Here is a 15,519-nt window from a genome sequence, read left to right as displayed (position 1 = left end):
AATGCAGTGTTTCGGATGAGAAAGCAGATTGTGCTCCATAGCTTACATTGATTGATGATGACTTTCTCCATTCCCTCTTTCAGCTGGTTGGTGGTGCGCAGGCGTTTAACAGTGCCCGTAAGCAGTCTCTCTTGTTGAGATAACTTGCTCCTCAGTCTTGTGATTTCATTCTTCAACATTTCATCCTAATTGGGCAAAAGAAAAATGTATTATGGTTGCATTCTCATTTTTAGTTAGTCCATGTAAATGCGGTCACAAGAACTACGCTGACCATAGTTTTCCCACATGCAGGGTACATCACAGAATATGAAATTCTTGTACCTGATGGCTCTGACTGCTGTTGACAGGTGTATTTGTAGGAAGGGAAATTCTCCATAAAAGCTTTAGTAAACGACTGGCTTCTTCTAGAATCTGCTGCATTGTGTTGACGTTGGTTGAGAAGCCTTTTAAAAACCGTTGATCCAGTACCTGAAAAAAAGTGCCAGACAAGTTTGAGTACTTATTTATCCTGGCCTCGTGCTCCTATTCGGTGTATTGTTTGCTGTATGATAAAAATTGTAAATAAAAGCCTTTAGCCCTGAGCACACTTTTCCCCATGGGATACAGAGTGAAAGGATCTAAAACCTCAGTGTTTCCTGGTAAATAACTATTTCCTTAGAGAATAAATACGAACCCTTAAAACCATAAAAACACTAAGGAATGAATTTCATTTTTGCATTCCTTTACTTAAATACCATTAAGCATAAGGGACTGTGAGATACACACGAGCCGAAAATTAAACCAACATAAGTCACGGCAAAAAGAAACAGAGCCCGATTACCCAGAATTACAACAACTCCCAATCCTACTGGGAGAGGGAGGGGGGAACTCAGTTGAACTGGCAGCCCAGTGTGTGACCTCCTGTCACAGCCTGAGGAACAGTGAGCCTGTCTACCAGTGATACTCCATATGTGTATATGTAAATATCTTATGATTGTGTCTTTATTGTAAATGTCTGTAGATTTTTGTTTTAAGTTAAATGTATTTGTTTTGCTTTGGCAACACTGGTTTTACTCATTGGTCATGCCAATAAAGCATCTGGAATTAATTTGACTGTGGTGAGGTCCAAGTTTACAAGCCCAGAGTTTTGTCTCAGTAAATGCCTGCCTACAGTGTTGCGAGCTCTCTACTCAGTTGTGTTGTCTCACGTGCAGGATTTCCCTTTCGTCGGTGCATGGGTGGAGGTAAAAGCTTGTTCCTGTGCTCGGCCACAGTGGACCTACCTTCGATTCCGAGGCTTGCTGAGAAAGAGCGTGGAAGCACTCCTGCAGGTGCTTGTCCATTCCGTGGGTCAGCATCTTCCCCTCTGAAATCTGCTTTCGCAGAGCATTGTAGTCCTCTATGAGGCCCAGTACGTGGCGGCCGTTCTTGTTGGCCCACAGGCGGTGGCCTGGGACCAGTCGAGAGGGGGTGGGAGACGCACTGTCTGCGGAGCTGCTGCTACACTGGGAAGCACAGTCCAGGTCGCTTTTCATGCGCTTGTTGATCTCTGAAATCCAACAGAAAGCTTTTTTGCAAACCTCTGACGAGGCCCATCTTGGACATTCTTTACAAAATGCCCGTTCTCAGTTCCCGAGCTTTAAATGGATTGTTTTTAACGCAAAAGCTGGCATTTCTTGTAAATATAGCATCTTATTTTTTTTTTTCCCCAATGCAAGTCATTTCAAAGTAGCTGAAACAGATGAGCAGTTATACAAAGAGCTAAAACCGTGTTACAGTTTCATGGTGTTTAATGGAAAAAAAAAATGTATCCGTACAACACACCCTGCAAGACATTGGAAACGTCCTTGCCCGTTGGAGTTCGGCCCGATTTTGCTGACCCGTGGAAAGACGGATGTGGGAAATGTTCACAATTGTCATTTGTTGGCGATTTTGCAGCATTATCTAAAACACAAAAAAAGACTTCCCTTTATGATTTGTATAGCTCCGGGGAACTCCGGCTTTAAACACTGAAATATTTATATTAAGAAAATGGACCCATAGAGTATAATAGTGGCAGCCATCCTAATGGGATCCGAACATAAACCAGTTTTCCCTGCTCAGCTGTTTTCAAATAAAGTATATGTTTCTTTCTCATAATCCTCTTTATATCTCCACTTTCCCTGTGTGTATAAGAGTTTGTTGTATGTGACCCACAGGGACTGTATTCTACATAGCTACGCTCTGTATGTGGCACTTTAGAGATTGCAGTTGCCATTATAAATGTTATATAAACAGAATTTATAAAGTATTAAAAGAACAACAGATGTAATAATAACTAATCTCTACTATTTGTATGCGTACTTTTATATCTGCAATTAGCAATAAGACCTTAATCCTTACTATAGCCTGAACCTAACCGGAGGGCTATTTGCAGAAGGAACCTTGTTTCATTAAAATAGTTTTATTAATGCACTAACAGCAGGCTTATTATCCATTAATAAACCGAGATCCATTGGAGGAAGATGGCATGGCTCTCTGGGACTACAGTTGTCCACCCCTGTCCTAGGAGGAACAGGGAACATCCACAGCAGTGATCCGTACCTCCACTGTTGCTGAGTGTTGAGTGCCTGTGCTCTCCTGACAGGAGGTAATTGATATTGATGGTTGATGGCGATCCTTCTGCTTTGCTTGGCCCCCTCAGAAGCTGCTCCTCCAGTTTCTGGCGCAGGGCGTTGTTAGTCTGGATGCTCCTCTCCAGTTGGATTCTCAGATGGCGAATTTCAGACAGGAGCTCACTCAGGTCCAGGGGTCCGGGACTTTGGACAGGTGTGTCTGGGGTTTGCCCCACAGCTGCATCTGAAACTACAGATGATCACAGTTTAGGTTTTTAGTACACGAATGCAATCTCTAGGAAAATACAAGTCTCAAGTCAACATACTGTACATAAAGACAGGAAGATATATCTTAGAAGCTTAATAATTTGCTTGAGATGTAATTATACTCATGACATTTCCTTAATTTGCTACAATTCACAGCACTGGATAAAACTTTAACATTGACAGTATTAAATGTATAGATACTGTACTGTATATTTCAATTAAACTATTATAACACAACAAGATCATTATCAACTTAACAGAAACAGTCGATTACATTGATGTTACAATCCAAATATGTAAAACTAATAAGAAACATGTAAAGGTTTATTCCATGCTGAAAAGAGAAGAAAAGAAACAACATTTCAGCTGTGGAGCCTTCTCCGGGTGCGACTGTTTCTTTTCTTCTCTTTTCAGCATGGAATAAATGTTTACTTGTTCCTTTGCTGCCTACGCACGCTGACGCAGCTCCCTACTTGGAACTACTTCATGTAAAACTAATGATCTGAACCAGGTTTGTGATGAAATAATGGCTTACATAATTATGAGCCTGCACAAGAAATAAAATGGAAAATATTGATATCTTGCCCTTTTTACAAATACCACTAAATGTCTAATTGTAAACCATGGAAACTCATAAACCATAAGAAAGCTTCCCTATTGAACTTTTTTTGGTTTTTGTTTGCATTATTAAAATATTACATCCTTATTCACAGTTCAGATATAGAGAACAGTTTTATTAATGGACAAAGCACAACATTATGCAGTAATACATTTGTTCATTTCTATCCATTTTCAGTCTGTAATCTAATACACTAATCCCCAAACTATGCTACCAATATTTTCTGAATATTACAACTTTAGAATACCCTCACATGTTGGACATTTTGAACATTAACAATGTTTAAAAATATCTAAGATGAAAGCATAAATTCATAACCTAGACACTACTACAGATACAGTACTTACTGTATCTGTAACACTGGCCAGACAAAAATAATGACTTCTTAGAAAAAAGACTTTTTTGAATATTTTAGAAAGCCAACTGCAGAATGTCTCTTCCCAACTAGATCATGTAGTCTGAATTGTTTTTCATACAATAATGTTGTGTCATACAAATGACAAAGTTCAGGTGTCTGTAAAGCAGTAGTCTCTTTATTTCATATGCATATGGAAGTCTGGCTTGCAACCACCAGACTTAAAAAATAAGTGGCTGAAGATGGTCCTTTATACCTTAAAACAAAACAAGTTACTATGACACATTCTAAACAAATGATAAGACAGCAACACATGCCAATTAATTATATCCAAGTTTCAGACTAGACAACAGTTAGTTCTTTTTATGTTCTGGGCCTACAGCCAGCTTACCAATTATATAAATACATAAATACAGGCAGCATTTTTTTATATATTTGGGCGCAAAGCTAACGTCAAGTCACTAGACTGCATAGTTTGCAAAAATACAAAAACAAGAAATGATATTATTATCTCACTTCCCAGGTGTGTCTCTTATCTCTTCAATAATTAAGCTTACTTTTAAAGCTTTCTTTTAAAGAAACATGAACATAATTAACTCGCAAGACAAAGCTGCAATACAAAGAATGGTTTCCTCTGAATAAGTGGAGACAGACATGTATTTCATGTGGTCTGACACACTGCACAGAAATTACACTCGCGCTGCAGCTCGCTGAGCTGGAACAAACTGACCCGGTAAGATAGCCCAGACTAGCCTGAGGGCAAGAGCTGAGCTGTGGAAAAAAAAAAGACATGACTGGGCTGCACAAAAAAAAACCCAGCTCCACCTGATATTTTACTGCAGTAAACAGATTGCGAGAAACCAAGTATTCATAAACCTTAAAATCGAAATGGAGTTCAATAAAATAAAACCCAGTCAGGGAAATCATACTTGATGTGAACCTTTTTTGCACCCTACTGATTCACTGTTTTGTACTGATATTTTGAATAAGGACATTTCAGTACTTTATTGTTTATTCAACTTTATCTGCATTCGTGCAAATCGCATGAAAATCGCAGCGGCTCAAACATGAAGAGGCTGCATCCAACAGAAGGCGAACTGAAGAAACAAATTTGCTATGGAAAGATGTGATCCCATTGGCGCATACCTGTGTTTTTGTCACGGGCTGCCTTGAGCTGCTCATAGACCTGTAGCTCCACATGCAGGGATTTTAAGAGGTGCTGGCTGTCGGCGAGCTGCTGCTGCAGTGCATTCACTTCACACTGCAACCTGCGAAACAGCCAGGAGAGCTCATGAACACTGGGGGCTGTGGAAACACTACAGCCTGAGCTCGAGCCATTTAAAGAAAATGTCCAAATAATTTCCGATCAGGTTCTACCTGTAGGTACTGAGTCTTGTCAAAATATTCCAAGCTGAAGCGATTTTCAGAAATGCAGGAACTCAAGGTGGAGTTACAGAACACCTCGAGTTTTAACCAAAGGAATTACGTCTAGATTCAGTCTGCAGTTACTGATCAAAGCTTTATGCAATATTATCCACATTGCAATCAAGAAAGAATGCCACACTGTTGTGACAAAGGTTTATCTTTATATTTGGACAAAGCACAACAGTATGCAGTAATAAATGTGTTAATTTCTGTCCATTTTCAGTCTGTAATCTAATACACTAATCGCCAAACTATGTTACCAATCAGTATGTTTTGTCATTTGTTCATAATCTGTATAAACATAAGTGAACAATATCTACAACATTGTTACAAAACATCTACAATATTTCAATATTCTATTTTATACATTGTATATCAGTATAATTCTTCTTTCCCTCTAGTGGTTAGACTTTGAATTCCTCTTTTCTTGATATAGTGCAGTTTTGTATTCAGTTATATTCTTGTTCATTTGAGAAATGTACTGTTGCATTACTGTAATGTTTGGATATATGAATTGCGGTGTATTTTATTAATAAGCAGAACATGTCTGGCACTGAAAAAGCACTGTAATCATGCTGGCACTCAGCTCCAGCCGGGACATGTCTTACCCGTTGATCTCATCTCGGTTTAAGAGAAGCGTGTCCTTGAAGCGTTTGTTCTCTTCCACCGTGTAGCCAAGGCGGCTCCGCAGGCTGCTGTTATCCTTCTGCATCAGCTCGTACTCGTTCCGCAGGTATTCCAGCTTGGCATTTCTCTTGGCAAGGGACTCTCTCAGCTTTTCGTTTTCCTTTTGCTTATCTGTTTACCAGCAACCAGGAGGCCGAGCAAAAAACAGAAATAACCAGGTAAGGAGGACAAGACAACGCCTGAGTTTACCCTACAGTCACTATTTTTTAACATGCCTACAGCTGATAAAAGGGATAAAGCATAGCTGGGATTTTGGAAGGTCACTGTTGAGTCTGAGAGTGTCCCATATGATTAAAGCTGAAAACAGACCAGTCAGATCTTACAATATTCAAGCCAGACGCCTTATAATAGGATTTCTTGGACTATATCCATTGGAGGGAAGGCTCATCCTCCTAACGGCTGGCTTACGACTTTCAGCCTGTTTAACTGCAGTACATGAAGTCAAGATGGTGTTTGCTTTGTAAAGGAAATTATTAGAGAATGCTTCTGGCAGATACTTAAAGTCTCAAAGCAACTAACTGCCTAACTAATATGCTCTGCTGTGGGCCCCACATTAAGGTGCCAGAGGTCATTGCCTGCTGAGGGTTGCCAGGTGTGGAGCACTTCGTGGGGCTGTACAGTACCTCGGGACCCGAGATTCAGCTGCTCCTTCAGAGCCTGGTTCTGCCCCCACAAGAAGCGGATCTCCTTCTCCAACTGGCCTTGTTCTTCTGTCCCATGGATAAAAATGTTTGTAGAGGCTGAAATGTGAAACAGATTCCATGTCAGTTATGTTTCTAAATGATTTGCATTGAAGGAAAACTGCTGGAGAAAATAACAGCACTGCTTTGGTCCTGTAACAGCAGATCAAATGAAAAATGAACGGTTTGATATGCACTCCCTACAAAACAGGACCACTGCACAGTGAATTGCATGAATGCAAAATCACACTCAAGAAAACACAAACACAGCACTTTATACTGTTCATCTCACTAAAAAAAAATATGATCATGGCTATTTTCTCCCTCTTCGTTTAAATTAAAAAAACTTTATGATCAGCAGTAATCAAAGTGATACTTGGTTTACAAAGTATCAAACAAAGTGATACTCTGGAACCTGAAAGATAGTATACACAGGATTTTCTATACAACCTTTAAACTGGCAACCACGATAACTCCTTTATCCTTAAGGGCAGCAAATGCTTCAAAGATCATCACCCAAAGCTAAAAGACAGCAGACAAACTCTAAGGTTGAACACGTGTACAGATTTCGAAGCCAGCTGGAAAAGACATGACAACATTAAGAGCTCTTTCTCATGTAGCCCCACTCCCTATATGGCAACATATCCCCAGCTGCAACTTACAACTGGAAATTGTAATTATATGTACAGTGTGCTATCTAAATTGTGGCAGGTTTTCTTCAACGAAAAGATAAAAGAACAACCTGGGTCTCTTTCCACCTCGGCCAGTTTTCTCTCCAGCTGCTCTCTCAAGCGATCGTTGGTTTTGATGGACTCCTCCAGACGCCGTCGCAAACTCCGGATTTCCTGAAGGTGCTCGGCCAAGAGATCTGATGGGAAGGATGGAAGGACTTAACATTACAAATGTAAAGAAGATCCTTTTACTTTAAAAGGTTCCTTTAAATGTATCGACAAATTGTAGGGTGCCCTTTTGATTAATTTCAGCTGAAGATGTTTGGAAGGCCCCAGATGAAAACAAAGTGGGCAGAATTAGAAATGAACCCAAAATATTTGGAAGTAAACTGTTTTTTTTAAATAAAACTCACACTGAAGGAAATAATTAGAATTGACTTGCACTGCTGCCTGTAGAGTAACAAGCCATTCTGAAAATGAACTAGTCCAGATTCAAACCACTGTAGTCTCTACTACAAGACACATCTTGATCTGCATTTAAACACCATTACTGATTTAGTACATTCAGAAAAATTCCAAAGGCACTTAAAAACAGTCCTATTTGAAGGGTACCTGCATTCATCAGACCTGGTGCCTCATTTTTTCCTTCTGTCCGTGATTCCTTTTCCGGGTGAGATGTTGCCGTCTTGTCCAGGGCTGTGGGAGAAAGCTCTCTCTCTCTCCCAGCTTCCTCTCTATCAGCCAGGATGGAGCGGTGAAGGTCCAGCTCGCTGCGCAGGGTATCGTTCAGCTGCTCGCTGCTTTTCAGCTTATCCAGCAGCAGGGTGTTCTCCCTCTGCAGCTCCTGGAGGTGTTTGCTTTGCGCTAGGGCACTGTCAGTCTGGATCTCAGGCTCCTCAGGGTTGAGAACAGGCTGAGAGAAGCTCTGCTTTCCAACTTCATCCCCTGCAAGTGTATTTCAATAGCATTAAACTAAAACTTCATTTCTCTAGCCCATAAGCATTGTTCACTGAAATGCGCCCATGTAGCTTCATATGTCAAATGGATTGAATCTTACTTCTGGATTATCATTAAGATATGGGTAATGACCATTATATAAAATCAAGATCATTGGCATACCTCAACGCTGACTGCTCACAATGTTTTCTAGTTACACATCCAGAAATATGTCTGTACATATCTGATGCACTCAAAGACTCCCTCAAATGCCACTTATCCACAATCAGGCTTGATCTCTACACAAAAGAATCACTTACCTGCAACAGAAGACTTCCTAACTAAGCCACTGGGTGGATATGTAGCTTCTTCTGTGTGTACTCCATTAGGCACTTTTATTTCAGCTAAAATAACCCCAAAAAATACCAGTAAGGACAGGTTTTACATCACAGGCTTGTCCTGCTTTTCAAGCTTAGTTCTCAAGATTTTTTTATTTCTTTCAAATTTGTTCTTGCCAATATAAGGCTTATCTGCAAAAGAAAGATTGAAATGCTGGCTGCAGCTCCTTTAAGCTCCATTTTGGAGACTGTTGGTAAGATTAATCGCTTGATATGGAAAATGAATTTGAAAAGCCAGGCTCTGTGAAAGCAGGTCACTTATTTATGCCCGTAAAGGCACTTTACACAGTTCCATTATCAGTGACTTTGGGGCATGCATTGTATACAGATATTGATAGATGAATAGAAAGAATCACAGACAAATAAGAGCAATGACAAATTCATTCACAGTGATCTGATCTTGCCTTTAGCTGATGCAAAGATCTAACAGATGCCCTTGATGTGTCAAGAGTGCATACTCTACTGGAGCACATCATCACAGATAAATTTAGCCAAATGTCAAAGTTCTCTCTGTATGAGAATTACAAAATTACATAATAGCAGAAAAAAGAAGATCAAGAAAGTCCAACTTTGAATTCTGAAGAAGAGATAATGGACTGTCCATGACGTCTGATCTTCAGTTTTTCAACAACATTCAAAATAATAAAAAATCCCCATCTTCTAAAAGTGAAATGCTGCTTTCAAAACATAAGCCTTCAAAGTACAATTTGTTCATCATATTGTTTCTAAAGTCTACTGGACCTATTTACTATACATGCAATAAAAACAGGCATCTGAAACAGCCTTGATGACAAAGAATGCTACTAAAAACCAGTATTATGCTCATTTCATAAACCATTACTAAACACACATGCAAAATACCTTTGATTTCCCCTTTCATAGCCTTAAATATTTTTTTCCATCGTCCACGCGAAATAAAATTACTCATAGCCTTTCCCTCATATAGATCCATTTCTGATCCAACTGCTTTCTCAGCTCAGCACTAGTGAACTATCAAGGGCAAATAAACAGTGGAGCAGAAACCTCTCACATGTCATTACGGAGCTATTTCCATAAAAGAGGCCATTGTCTCTCCTTGAAGGACATAGTTTCCGAATTAAATAGGATACCTGTAATGAATAATGTATTTTTAAGTGCCTGTGGAAACCTTATACTAGTCCTGCCCTCAGTTCTTGTTTTTTTTTTGTTAAACGTACCGATTGCTTTCAGAAAACTGGGCCAGAATGCCATTACTAAGCCTGTGAGCAGCACTACATGAAACATTTCAGAGTGTATACAGGACAGCCTATTGGATGTTAAATAATATACATGTACCGAACGTTTCTGGTTTCTGGTTGTACAGTACGTGACAAAACAACAAGGGGAAAAGAGTACCAGAAGAGTCCAAATGTTTCAAATGATTACACCTGCAAACGTCTTCCTGCAACATCTAAAATATTTCACAAGGAATTATCTTTAACATGAAACTGCTCCTGTTAGAAAACAGAACTAAAAATGGATTTATAATTCAAGTAAAATTCCAATCACAAAAAACGGCAACACAATAAATGCAAGATTTGCTGTGCACGATCACAAAGGGAATGGTAGGGCCACGAGACAAAAAGTGCACAGGCTTCTAACATACCTGCGATGTCGGTGTTTGAGGCCCGAGGGCTGAAGACCTTCTGAACTCTGTCAGGTGGACCAAAAGATTCTGTTGGAAAAAAACAGGGGTATTTGTATCTTAGTGCCTTGAATGTAACATTTAGCACTCATGGTTTTCAGCTCGTCACAGTGACAGTTGTAAACAGAACCTTTTCACATTCTAATTATGGCACACTAAAATAGAGGCTTCCTTGAGAAATGATCTCTGTGAATATCTGACCTTTCGACGTTTGGCTGCACTTGTGTTCGGCTCGCAGACGCTCGCGTGAATTCCGGGTCCTCGGGGAGATCCGGTCGGAGGCGTCGGAATCGGAGCTGGGGTGGCTGCTGCTCAGCTCCAGCGACTGGCTTCTGATCTGCTGCTGAAGCCGCTGAATCGTCAGGTTCTTGTCCTGCACCTCCCTTGTCAGTCTGGATAGACCCGCAACCACAGAACTGTCAGGTCGGTTGTGGGCTCTTACAGCGCACTCTTACTTTGTTTTATTCAGAGGACGACATTTTACTACTGCACCTTTGGCCAGTAGTAGAAGAGGCCATTAATTAACAACACTAGAAACAGAACGTGTCAGACACGAGGCACTGGAATATCTTCAAAATCAAGACGTATTTTCTTTTGAATTAAATATTCGGTTATCATTTTAATATTGATCAGCAGGTCCCTCCTTAAAGTCCCCCCCTCCTTTTAAATTGTGAAGCACATCAGAGTATGCAGACGCCACAATCTCATTTGTTCCCCTATCACAAATCTCCCAGATAAGAGAGTTTCGGTGAGGACAGTTGTTATTAATTTATAATTTGATGAAGATCTTGCTTGTGTCTGAAATGTTCCAATATTTTTAAGAATTAACCCCCCAAAAAACATACTGAAGCTTTACAAAACCCAGTACACATCACAGACACCTCCAATATCTGGGCATAAAAATGAAAATCCATTATGCTGGAAGGAGAGAAATAAAATAAATCAGAAACATGCCTTTATCTCAGTGCTCACACCACTTACAGATCAAGCTGCTCTTTTGTGGCATCAGCTAAGTTCTGATTCTGACGCGCAAGAACTTTCAACTGCTTCTGCAGCTCCTGCCTCTCGCTCTTTAGCTGTTTTTGGAGGTAAGTTATCTCACGCTGTAGGCTATCAGGACTAGCCAGCAACAAAGAGGGGGACTGCCTGTGGGTTGACACAGTATTTCAAAGGCAAAGGAAATATAGAAAACACATGAGCTGCAGATAATAGGGGCATGCATGCACTTTAATGTAATTGATTGGAGATCAAGTTCTTGGACATGGTCATTTAATCTTGTATACCCTTACGTGACAGAGAACAAATACATAAGCAAGCAGGTGAGTGATTAAATTAATCATACAGTTCTCAACACTGTATGATTTAATAATGCTCAGATCATTGCACAGACATTCCACTGGCAGTCTGACAGGAGTTTCTTATGCCCTCATCCCCTGGCTCACACCACAGGATCACTGTTGGCATCATTTGGCATCAGCTGCCATAGCCAATATTGTGGAGAAAGTGGGGGAAAACTCACAGTTAAAAAAAATAAATTAAATCCTACACTCACAATACGGGGGTTTGTAGAGCAATTTCCAATGTGGAATTACAATGTGGACTACAATTATGAGAAGCGAATCTCATAATGTATGCATTACCTTTGAGCAAGTTCCAGGAGAGCACCCTCTTCGTTATCTCCATATGCATCTCCTGAAAGATACAAGATTCACGTGAATGCTGTCCTTCAGCATTAACTGCACTTTATACCATTGCTCCACTCCTATGTTGAGCTTGTGCATTTTTTATTACAGCAATACTCACAGCAAGAACACTGGTTAGTGACATTATTTACTTCCATATAATCAACAGTGGGCCTTTTTCTTTGATCCCCTGCCATCAGCAGTACGTTTACTATACAACTGAGTAAGCAAAATTAATCTGGAGATGTTTCTCAGCTCTCATTGGCTTTTCCATTGTAAAGTGAGAGGCAAGTCACTTCCTGATGATGAAAGGTTTCCTGACTCACCATTTTCCAGCCTGTCCTCCAGCTTTTCCAGCACAGTCAGGCTTTTATCCAGCTGCTCGCGGAAAACCTCACCCACGTAGTAGTCCACCTCGCTGGCCTGCAGCAGCTCCTCGAAGGCCTTGCCGAGGTCCTGCAGCTGGTGGCGCTGTAGGGCTCCCAGGCTACGGCTCTCTTTGATCTGCTGCCGCAGGTGCGACAGTTCTCTCGCCTGTGATTGGACCAGCGAGTCAAACCTGTGGGCACAGCCAGGGGAATCATGGGTAGCATGGTCTCATTTGGCACAGAGGGAGGAAAAATGCTAGAGAGCTCCTGCGTGTCTATCCCCAGTGCCTTCCAAAATAGCTCACATTCTTCATGCTTAAGCCAACCACTATTAATGCCAGCATATTCTGAGGTAGTTTTCAAATCACATTTTCATCAGGACTAATACAAGTGACATTTGTCTGCTCTCTTAGGTATAATTTCAACTGACTTGAAAGCTGGACCACTATATGGAAAAATTCACATTCGATTAAGCAGAGAATGCAAGGACACATTTTTATTAACAGACCTATTGCAATGCCAAATGCTGACCTGAATCTAAGCTCTTTGAGGTTAATTGTCTGTATTGCGCTAACCATCCTGGTGATGAGCTCCAAAAGAATGCTTGATAAAATCCTACCCAAAAAATCCTTCTATAAAAAATTATCTCTGATAATTAGCCTTGAAGAACATGGTTTTGGAAGAAAGGTCACATGGAAGTGTGAATTCCGCATGTGCAGTCTACGGGGGTTATGGATAAATATGGAGGCATTTTTATCATCACCTGCCAGGAGATGCTGCTCTGGTCCTTAACTGAATCTGCTGAAGCTGGTCTGCTAGGTTCTTGTTGAACATCTTCTCTTTATCCAGCTCAATGTTGAGGTTGGCTATCTGGTCTTTTAACATCTGCTTTTCCTCCTCATCCTGGTTCAAAGGGAAGCTCTGATTTTGGCTGTTTTCTCTGCTGAAGACTCCAGAAGACAACTGTTGGCTATCCTTCTGCAATTCTTCGTGATCCCCGTCCTGTGCTTCCTGAAGCTCTCTGGTGATGGTGTGGTGTGAGTCAGAGCCAACAGTCAGGAGATCACTAGACAGGGAGTTCCTACGGAGAAGGCTCTGCAGGTGATGAACCACCTTCTGGTAATTTTCCAGCTGTACCTTCAGCTCCATAACCTGCTGCCTCAGCTGTTCTGCATCATCTGTTAGGCCATAGTCATCGTATATGTGCAGGCTCTTCATGCTTGCTTTTGGAGAGCTCAGAGTGGGGGAGCTTGGATAGGAGGTGGTAGAGTTAGTCTCTAGGTTTTCCATGGAGAAGAAATTTCCATGAATCTGCTTGACCAGGGATGGGATACTGGATTCGCTGGCATGCTGCTTGAGCTGATTATCATGGTCTACAAAGCACAACCCAATAGAAAAAAATAAGGACATGGTTCAGGGCTTTTCATTCAGTGTTGAAACACTAATGCCTAATGTCACTTTACAATCCTACTGATGAGTGTAACATTTGCAGCACGGCAAATGTCTAAACTTTAACTTAAAAGTACTGATTTTTAAAAGCTTATTTAAGAAAAAACATCAAGATAACTGCAATAAAAGTTAAGGAAAGACAAAAAAACAACAAGTAGTTTAAAAACCTGAAAATCGGTGATTAATGAATACTACTGTTGGACACCAAACAAGAAACAAATGTATTTACTGTAAGAATATGAAATCCACATAAAAAACAAAAGTAACAACATCCTAATCATAGACACATCTTAATCACAGACACGTAACATTTACAATAATCAGCCTATGGCTTTCAGCAGGCAGTGGACAATACCCGCAAAGAGGGTATTACCGAAGATGAAAGGATAAGCAAAAGGAAAAAGAAAGAGGAAACCAAGACAATTCAAACACATCAAGCATGCGAGAAAAGACAGGTGACACTGCGGGAATAATGGATTTCAGAATTAACATGCCACACTTCAGGATGTTAATGTTAGTAGGTCATGGTCTTATAAAGCACCTCAACCAGTACCCTGCCCAAAGTCACGTTGCAGGGTTTACAATCCCAAATTACACACACGGTTAATTATTCCGACTCTGCACACCATACTGCCACCCAGCATGCTCGTGCGGTTTCCACACAGTGATTAGTCAAGACTCAGCAGGCATGCTTTCTACCTGGACTACCGTTTTCTTCCCTATCCACTTCGTTCTCACTCTTTCCACACGTTTCGTAACCGAAGTCCTGCAAGTCCACCTGAATCTCTTTGTCATCCTGTTCCAAAGAAGACCCGGCTACGGACAACACACCGAGGTTAGCAGGGCGCAGCACAAGGGACTGCATCTCACTGTCCATCGCTGCCAGGGTCAAAAGTTGGCAACATGCTTTTCATTTCATTTTAGCTCAAGCAAATTAGTTTGATGATTAAAGTACTGTAAATGCCCCGAAAGCATCACTCACTGTCTTTCAGATTTACGTGATGGTGACCATGGGCCAGGATTGAAGAAATACAGAAAATACTCCACATAAAAGCAGAGCACCATTTCACAGATCACTGTTAATTCTCTTTTTTCAGTTTTGTCAATCATGTAGACATTTTTTGGGGCCATCATGTTCACTGCACCTAAATTCTGTTTGACATGCACATCATGTTCAATGGAGATGCAAATTCATTACAATCATTCCATCTCAGATTTGGAATTTGTAATAAGGTAAGTGTACTGGGAAATGCTGTTCTCATTCCTACAATCTCACTGAAGAATATAAAAGCATTCTCTTTCTCTTTTGAAGCCTGGTGATCTTTTGATTTACAGAATTGTAAAACGAATTTATTCTTTTTCCAGATAATACATAAGTCATACTGACAAGAAGAATTGGATATTATATTGTTAAGGAACAAGTAGAGCATGGAATTAACCTATATATGTCTCTTTGCAGCTGAATGGTGACACAGCTCCCTTTTCATCATCCAGTGCAGTCTGTAAGTATTTGGACAGCGACACAATTTTTGTTGTTTTGGCTCTGCAGTCTAGCACATTGGATTTGAAATGAAACAATGATTTGTTTCATGTGATTGGTTCACCCAGTATAGACGTAAATATCCTCGAATTAAACCTGACATTCTGCACCTTAACCTCATAGTCATTGTTTCATTTCAAATCCAATGTGCTGGAGTACAGAGCCAAAACAACAAAAACTGTGCCACTGTCCAAATACGTACGGAC

The 15,519-nt window shown here is 40.5% G+C and overlaps 1 protein-coding gene across 9 annotated transcripts in view; it reads right to left on the bottom strand.

Moving 5' to 3' along the window:
* Positions 1-15,519, bottom strand: part of cdk5rap2 (CDK5 regulatory subunit associated protein 2) — a 51,209-nt gene that overhangs the window by 2,507 nt on the left and 33,183 nt on the right. For 3 of the 9 annotated variants that reach the window (XM_088940491.1, XM_088940493.1, XM_088940494.1), the window contains exons 33-50: positions 14,473-14,589; positions 13,088-13,697; positions 12,283-12,515; positions 11,915-11,966; positions 11,256-11,420; positions 10,476-10,666; positions 10,236-10,304; positions 8,534-8,617; positions 7,890-8,222; positions 7,349-7,474; positions 6,550-6,666; positions 5,848-6,037; positions 4,961-5,082; positions 2,563-2,823; positions 1,804-1,923; positions 1,263-1,528; positions 322-468; positions 47-185 (exon numbers count right to left, since the gene is read on the bottom strand). In XM_088940491.1, coding sequence (XP_088796617.1) covers positions 47-185; positions 322-468; positions 1,263-1,528; positions 1,804-1,923; positions 2,563-2,823; positions 4,961-5,082; positions 5,848-6,037; positions 6,550-6,666; positions 7,349-7,474; positions 7,890-8,222; positions 8,534-8,617; positions 10,236-10,304; positions 10,476-10,666; positions 11,256-11,420; positions 11,915-11,966; positions 12,283-12,515; positions 13,088-13,697; positions 14,473-14,589 — 3,342 coding nt within the window. The remainder of the gene's footprint in view (positions 1-46; positions 186-321; positions 469-1,262; positions 1,529-1,803; positions 1,924-2,562; positions 2,824-4,960; positions 5,083-5,847; positions 6,038-6,549; positions 6,667-7,348; positions 7,475-7,889; positions 8,223-8,533; positions 8,618-10,235; positions 10,305-10,475; positions 10,667-11,255; positions 11,421-11,914; positions 11,967-12,282; positions 12,516-13,087; positions 13,698-14,472; positions 14,590-15,519) is intronic. The other 6 variants (XM_088940498.1, XM_088940499.1, XM_088940492.1 and 3 more) reach the window with 5 other exon arrangements.

The sequence above is a fragment of the Atractosteus spatula genome, chromosome 23 (genome assembly GCF_055471065.1).
Source record: "Atractosteus spatula isolate fAtrSpa1 chromosome 23, fAtrSpa1.hap1, whole genome shotgun sequence".
Taxonomy (NCBI): domain Eukaryota; kingdom Metazoa; phylum Chordata; class Actinopteri; order Semionotiformes; family Lepisosteidae; genus Atractosteus; species Atractosteus spatula.
The sequence above is the reverse complement of the archived record's forward strand: the minus strand, read 5'-3'. Positions and strand labels throughout refer to the sequence as shown.